The sequence below is a fragment of the Microcebus murinus genome, chromosome 3 (genome assembly GCF_040939455.1).
Source record: "Microcebus murinus isolate Inina chromosome 3, M.murinus_Inina_mat1.0, whole genome shotgun sequence".
In the NCBI taxonomy this organism is placed as follows: Eukaryota; Metazoa; Chordata; class Mammalia; order Primates; family Cheirogaleidae; genus Microcebus; species Microcebus murinus.
Genome location: NC_134106.1, coordinates 51959073 through 51967500, shown reverse-complemented (window position 1 = coordinate 51967500; position 8428 = coordinate 51959073). Strand labels below are relative to the sequence as shown.

The following is an 8428-nucleotide window of genomic DNA, read 5'->3' as shown; positions in this document are numbered from 1 at the left end:
GCTTCTTTTGAAAGGATGCTTATTTTTATCCCTTTGGTTATTCCAAATAAGAATATTTTATAGCCCGATTTTCATATATATTATATTGTGATGATCCAGGTAAAGAAATAATGTTAAGAGGTACAAGAGCTTGTTGGGGCTGGGCGCGGTGGCTCACGCTTGTAATCCTAGCACTCTGGGAGGCCGAGGCGGGCGGATTGCTCAAGGTCAGGAGTTCAAAACCAGCCTGAGCGAGACCCCGTCTCTACTATAAAAATAGAAAGAAATCAATTGGCCAACTAATATATATATATAAAAAATTAGCCGGGCATGGTGGCTCGTGCCTGTAGTCCCAGCAACTTGGGAGGCTGAGGCAGTAGGATTGCTTGAGCCCAGGAGTTTGAGGTTGCTGTGAGCTAGGTTGACGCCACGGCACTCACTCTAGCCTAGGCAAGAAAGCGAGACTCTGTCTCAAAAAAAAAAAAAAAAAAAAAAAAAAAAAAAAAGAGCTTGTTGGGTCTCTAATGAGCCAAATGGGTTAGTCAAGTGTGATTTTTGCATAAGCTAAATGAATATTGATCTGTTTCTACTGAGTTACTAATTATAAATCATGATATGGTAATAAGAGGGTCCAGAGAATTATTAATGAAATTCCAAGAAAGTCAGAAGTTCACCTCTAAGAAGATGAGGGATGAAGCAGAGACCATGTCAGGTAGTATCTGGAAGTCAGACTCAGAGCCATCAGACTGGATTTGACTCCTGCTCCACCACTTGTAAACTGCATGAATTGAGCAAGTTACTTACTTCTTTAACCTTCAGATATAATTATTAATACTCCAAGTTATTAACAGAACCTATTTCATCAGGATGTTATGAGAAACAAAATAATATGTGTAACACATTTTCCACAGAGCCAGATATATAATAAGCATGCAATAAATATTGGCCACTATTGTCATCTTTAGGTAAAGATAATGGATAATTCTGGAGAGTCAAAGGGGAAAGTTCTCAGTAACAACTCATATAAATTTTATTTTTATATTTTTGTAGGCCCTATTCCCTGCTTTAAAACAACTTTAACACTATATTTGGTTCCTCAAAGGATGAGGTAAAGAAACATTCTGAAGAATATGGCCGGGGGCGGTGGCTCATGCCTGTAATCCTAGCACTCTGGGAGGCTGAGGCAGGCGGATTGCTCGAGGTCAGGAGTTCGAAACCAGCCTGAGTAAGAGCGAGACTGTCTCTACTACAAATAGAAAGAATTTAATTGGCCAACTAATATATATAGAAAAAATTAGCTGGGCATGGTGGCGCATGCCTGTAGTCCCAGGCACTCGGGAGGCTGAGGCAGTAGGATTGCTTGAGCCCAGGAGTCTGAGGTTGCTGTGAGCTAGGCTGACGCCACGGCACTCACTCTAGTCTGGGCAACAAAGCAAGACTCTGTCTCAAAAAAAAAAAAAAAGAAACATTCTGAAGAATATGTAGAAAAGTTATTTCTTTTAATTCATTTTTTCCTTAAGTATATTTAATATTTTTAAATGGCCAGTTAGATTTTTGGAGTGGGTACTCTACAAAAAGCTACAGCATCAGTATTTTTGGTCCAGGGACTTAATTAAGGAGGCTATCATGATCCTTTTATTCAGTGCTTAAAGATTATAAAGTAGGCCGGGTGCAGTGGCTCATGCCTGTAATTCTAGCACTCTGGGAGGCCGAGGCAGGTGGATCGCTCAAGGTTAGGAGTTTGAAACCAGCCTGAGTAAGAGCGAGACTCCATATCTATTAAAAATAGAAAGAAATTAATTGGCCAACTAAAAATATATAGAAAAAATTAGCCGGGCATAGCAGCACATGCCTGTAGTTCCAGCTACTCAGGAGGCTGAGGCAGGAGGATTGCTTGAGCCCAGGAGTTTGAGGTTGCTGTGAGCTAGGCTGATGCCACAGCACTCTAGCCCAGGCAATAGAGTGAGACTCTGTCTCAAAAAAAAAAAAAATTATAAAGTTGCAAGATGCAATTTTATTGTAATTTCCCCCTCATGAATGAATTAATTTTTATACTCAAATATAAATAAAACATTGTCTTTTTTTTAAAAAAAACCAAATCCTTAGTTTAAAACTCTACAGTTTTACAGTTAAAAAGTTTGATAACCACTAAATGAAAACAGATTGGGAATGGAGAAGAAACATCATTCATTACAGCAACACTATTTCTAGCACTATAGTAAAAGGGTCCATCAACATTTCCATTATAAACACTATTTTTCATGGGTTACAACATTGTTGGCAAAGATCCATCAGTGTTAAACTTACATACAAAGTGTTAGCTTGGAACACACACATGTTTCCAACTAATAAGTTCTGCTGTTCCCAAAGAAGTAATCATTACAAACTTTAGGTGTTAGAAACTTAAAAAATCCTCTTCGTCAACAATTACACACACATACACATACACACACGTATACATGCCATTAAGAGCTGACAGAAAAAATTCTCTTGTATTTGCATAAGGATTTTACAGGTCCCAAGGTGAGATGGCTGAAAATAAAATGCCTTGAGGCATAGTTTAAAAGAAACACACATACACACACGCAATTCCTGTTTAGTATTCAGATTATCACTAAGATTTCTGAACAATTTTAGAACAATTTTAGAAGAAACCAGATATAAAAATTCCCACAGTTGCTCTGTGTCTGCCATTGGTGCCCTTCCCCAGTTGCTGCCATTTTCATACCTGGGACCTCCCCATCTTGTTGCATGAGCCTCCTACTTTCCTTTCCTACTTTCTTGCTACATACAGCCTTCTGCCAACATTCTAGGAGAAATGCCCAGCAGTCTGGGTCACCATTCAGGCTTCACTCCTACCCCTTCAGGATGCAGAAGCTTCAATGTCACTTGGGGGGGGGTGCTTAAAACTCAGAGTTGCTCAAGCTCTGGGAACCTAGGACTCAGGTCTAAAACAACTATTAGTACTATTTAGTTTGTTTTTTTTTTTGCCCACTTTGTTGCCCAGGCTAGAGTGAGTGCCGAGGCGTCAGCCTAGCTCACAGCAACCTCAAACTCCTGGGCTCAACCAATCCTACTGCCTCAGCCTCCCGAGTAGCTAGGACTACAGGCATGTGCCACCATGCCTGGCTAAATTTTTTTTTTCTATATATATTAGCCAATTAATTTCTTTCTATTTATAGTAGAGACGGGGTCTCACTCTTGCTCAGGCTAGTTTCGAACTCCTGACCTTGAGCAATCCACCTGCCTTGGCCTCCCAGAGTGCTAAGATTACAGGCGTGAGCCACTGCACCTGGACAGTACTATCTAGTTTTATTTTGAAGTAACAAATTTTTGTGGGGATTCAAACATACTTGTACACAAATGTTCACAGTAGCCAAAAGATGAAAATAACCCAAATGAATAAATAAATAAAATGTGGTGTAAACATACAATAGAATATTATTCAACCATAAACAGGAATGAAATACTGGAACATATTATAACATGGATGAACTTTGAAGACATTATATTAAATGAAAGACGCCAAACACAAAAGGGCTAATATTCTTTGATTTCACTTACATGAAATATCTAGAATAGAACAAATTCATAAAGACAGAAAGTAGATTACAGATTTCCAGGGGATTGGGGGAGGAGGAAATAGGGAGTTATTGTTTATTGAGGAAAGAATTTCTGTTTAGTAGGACACAGATAGAAAAAAGAAAACAAAACAACAGAAGAAGAAAAAGAATTTCTGTTTAGGATGATGAAAAATTTCTGGAGATAAACAGCAGTGGTGATTGCATAACACTGTGAATGCACTAAATACTACAGAATTGTACACATTCAAATGGTTAATTTTATATTATGTGAATTTCAAACTAGTAAAAAAAATTGAATATCGTCAGTGTCTATAAGTATATAAAAACTGAAATAGGAGATAAAGCATACTTGTTCTGTAAAGAAGATATAGTAGGAAAAGAGGACTATATCAAGAGCTTAGAAAATCTAAAAACCCAGGTTGAAGCCCTAACTCTGCCATTACTAATGAGGTCATCTTAAATAAATCATTTCCCTTATTTGAACCTCTGAGCCTCAGTTTCTTCATATAAAGAATATGGATACTATCTGCTCTGCTTAATTCTAAAACTGAGATTCAGAAAGTACACTTGAAACCTCTACTATACCAGAAAAAGGTATTATTAGAATAAATGAAAAGTTGGAATGAACTGGAACCCCCAAGGAAAAGGATAAATATATGCTTTTACTTTCTAACCTATTATCTCTTACTTAAGATACTAAACTATGTTTTAGGCAAATCTTAAAAACGTTATATTTTTATTTGGAGTAGGTTCAATATCATCTGGGGTGATTCTTACAGTTTATCAAGCTGGGGGACCAAGTCAGTTTTAGTCTAAATCTGCAGTAGCAAACCCAATCAGGATCAAATTCTGTCCTGTGGAATAAGAAATAGAATAATCCCCAAAGGATTCTAGAGTCGATCTGTAGCCTATGATTATCTTGCAGATTATAAAGTATTTATGGTTGAATTGGGGCCATTTCAAAGCTTCACTAGTGATATGTGGGGTAGGAAGGAGAAATTGAGTCTATTTTGGTTAGAGCTCTCAATAAATCAGGCTCCAAGTGTTAAAGGAAAGAAAACAGAATTTCTAGCTTTTCCCTAGTGGCACAAGGTTTCTCCTATAGTAGTATCTAATTTACCTCAAACAATCAGGGAAGGGAGTTCACTTCCATTTGTTAAAAAAAAAATAGAAATTTGTCTCCTCAAAATATTTAAAGGAAATTGGGCCAGGCATGGTGGCTCACGCCTACAGTCCTAGCACTTTGGGAGGACAAGTAGGGAGGACTACTTGAGACCGGATTTTGAGATCAGGCTCAGTAAGAGAGAGACTCCGCCCCCCGCCCTACAAAAAAAATACAAAAATTAGCCAGGCATGGTGGTGTGTGCCTATAGTCCCAGTTATTCAAGAGGCTAAGGCAGGAGGATTGCTTAAGCCCAGGAGTTGGAAGTTGCAGTGAGCTATGATGATGCTATTGCACTCCAGCCTGGGTGACAGAGCAAAACCTTCTATCAGAAAAAAAAAAAAAAAATTTAAAGGAAATAATTTTAAAATGCATTACAGAAATTATGCTATCTAGTGATTTCATTTTTAATATAGCTAACATAGCTAATATTTAAAAAATCCTTTAGAAATCAAAGGAAAAAAATTCAACTATAAAACAATACATCGGTTTATGGATCCATGCTGAAGTCATACAACTGTATATGTACAAGACTGGGTGTGTATTAGTTCATCTGGTGTAGCAGGAAGAGTCCTGGATGATATGGTTCTGGTAATCTGAATTAGTTCAAGGTCTGCCACTTGGTAATCTTATGACCTTTGCTTAGGTATTTCCTATGCCTCTGTCTCCTTACCTGTACAATGAGAGAATTAGGGTTTTCCAAAACAAGGTTTTTTCTGGGATTTTTTGTTTTGTTTTTAAATTTTAAGCAGTAGAACTTTTCTTCAAACAAACCCTTCTAAGCCCACTATTTCAAATAAATAAACTCGGAGACACTCTGTTTCAAGTAAAGTAAGGAATCCAGATGCCTGTCTGCTTTCTGCTCCCTTTTGTCCTGGCAGCCTCAGAGGTGCCTCTGAAGAAGATTAGGCCTCCACAGAACACAGTATGAAACTCACTGGGCCAGTTAAAGCTGAAGGTTCCTTCTTCTTCTAATATGTTCTCATTTCGCTAATCTATTCATTTTCAAATATCCCATATAAATGCTTATTTTTGGAGGAGTTCTTTTATTGTAAATATATTTTTGGAAAATAGAGAAGAAAAAGTTCAGGAAAGCTTTCCAATCCTAAATCATGCTAATCTACTTTATTTTAACACTGCCATAAAACTAAAGCAATTAATTAGATTAAAGAAATAGATTTTCCACTCTTATTTTTTTGACATTTTTTCTTATATAACTTATAATTTGATGTGAATGATTTTAATTTATTTCTCATTTTTATCCTTTTGTAAAAGCAGTATTTTAAAGAAACACACATGTACACACTGTTCTTTTCCAATAGCTTATTGTGCTCTTAGATCTATTCAATCACCACTGGCAATCAGCATTAAATGCCAATCTACCCTCTGGTTAGGAGCTAACTTGCTGCTCTAACCCATCTTTACAAACCTTGCTATATACCTTAATCCTTTCAAATGCAACTGTGACACAAAGTATTACAGACTTTTAAAAACCTGTTCTCTTGAAAAAAATTGTGGAGCATCAGTAACCAGATAGTATTCTCAAATTTCAGTGATCTAGTCCATGGAGCCATCCCCTATGCACAGTGCTCTGTTTCATGCAGTACATGGCTTTAGCTGGCCAAATCTTTTTTTTTCCCCAATGAATCAGTAGAACAGTAAAGATCTTACTTTTTTTTTAAGCAGTGGCATATCAATGAGGCACAGATGTGTATTCCAACTCTGCATGGATGAGCACACTGTTCAATAGTGCTGGCTCACACGGTATCAGGGCGAGTTATCACTTCCCATGAAGGCACTCTTATCACCAGGGCCCAGAGAGGTGGCTGCAAATCGCAGCCTTTTTATTTTCAAGGCAGTTTTGCTGAACATTCAGGCTTCAAAGATTCACACTTCCAAAACTCTATAAGAGTTTGTGAACGCTCAATTTGCCAAAACTGTTTACAGTGTAATTGGGCACCGTACCTGTGTCCATGAGATAGCGAAGGCGCTTCTCCACCAGCGCGGCACGGGTGTCAATTTGCTTTTGCTCATTCTCTAGTGCTGCCAATTCTCCTACAACATACTGACTGGTGTCTTTGAACCCTTTCTGTTAACGAGAACAAACAGGAAGAAAAAAAAAATCACTTGTAAGTTGCATTTTTCCTTTCTACAAACACTTAGTAAAGCACTTACCTAGAGAACCAAATATATCCTTAGTATCACCCTTAGTACCAAAAAGCAACTCCCTCTGATTCAACAAATTTTCATATGTATTATATATACCAAACTTTTGTAAATATAGAACATTTCAGCTGTTTGGTATTATATTTATAATTTCAGACCCAGATTTGCCAGATTTAAAAAGTTAACACTAAATTAAAATAATTTTCTTTAAAGTTAAGTCAGAGTTATTTAAGCATAGAACAAGGATAGAAGAGAAGTTTCTCCTTGGTGATTATCTAAACAAACATTAATCACACCTTTAATTCAAAAGGGCAATAACAAAAATGGAGTTTTACTAAGATATTGATCTTTAAATTATCTATGCTGAGGGAAACAGATTCTATAAAAATACAAAATTTAAAAGATAAATTTTTTTCATAGTGACTATATTATTTTAAATACTTTAAAAATGATAAAAGAGACGTTTGCAATATCTCCACTTTTCCCTCCAGCTGGCTCCTGTACTTTAACATGTCATTCTGTTGATGTATTACTAAAATTATTGTAGCTGTGAGTTCTAACCTGACAGGTGGTTTCAAACCTTGCTATACAGGATCTAATGAAACTAGTATACTGATTTGGTTAATCTTCCATTTAGCCAAATTTGGATTTCAATTTGAAAATTTACTTTTTACACCCACTCATGATAAAAAAAAATATCCTTATAAGTGTTATTTAAAATACCAATTCTATTATAAAGTGCCAGTATAGTCTTAATTTTTACATTCATATTACAAATTTAAATCATTATAGTTGGGGTCATTATTTATGGTATAGTCACAAAAATGGATTAATTATAGCTCCATTTGGAATACCTGTTTACCTTTTGACATTTTGGGGGCTGATACCTAATTAGCTAAGAAATACTGAAGAACTCTTTAAGTGACTACTTTCAGCCATCACCAGTATTATCATAAACCCTATACCATTATTATTCAGCAAAATAAATGTGAACAATCTTATTCTGTCAAATCCTTTCCCTAGCTAAAAGCATATTAATCTCTAAGAAGCTATGAGGAATTATCTTTCATTACCCCTTAAATAAACAAAAACCAAGAATTATGTTAGTTATGAGCATATTTTGGAATTCTCATGATCAATAAACATATAACTTATATACCTTTTGAACTAGTAAATAATTTGTACTCACATGTGAACTCAATTTATACTAACTTATTGTTAAACGGATTATGGCAGTTGACAAATTTAAAGTTGAAATATTTCATGAAATCAAAAAACTGATAATTTCTCAGGACAGTTTGATCAAAAAAATCTGTTTTTTAAAGATCATACAAAATGGATAGTCTTCTATCTTAATACAAAATATAATAGAAAAATAATAACAGAATAAAAGCTAATGCTAACTTCAAAATTTGGAATAATCTAGTGAATGCTTTTTTAACCTATCTGCCAGATAGCAGATCATTTTCAAAAGGGACTTTTTCTTTTCTCATTCCCAAACAGAGGGACAAAACAAATATAGCAGTTTGCAAAGATC

The 8428-nt window shown here is 35.9% G+C and overlaps 1 protein-coding gene across 14 annotated transcripts in view; it reads right to left on the bottom strand.

Annotated features, from left to right (window-relative positions):
* EHBP1 (EH domain binding protein 1) overlaps positions 1-8428 on the bottom strand; it is a 351096-nt gene that overhangs the window by 38810 nt on the left and 303858 nt on the right. For all 14 annotated transcript variants that reach the window (XM_012764882.2, XM_012764889.2, XM_012764886.2 and 11 more), the window contains one exon: positions 6691-6814. In XM_012764882.2, coding sequence (XP_012620336.1) covers positions 6691-6814 — 124 coding nt within the window. The remainder of the gene's footprint in view (positions 1-6690; positions 6815-8428) is intronic.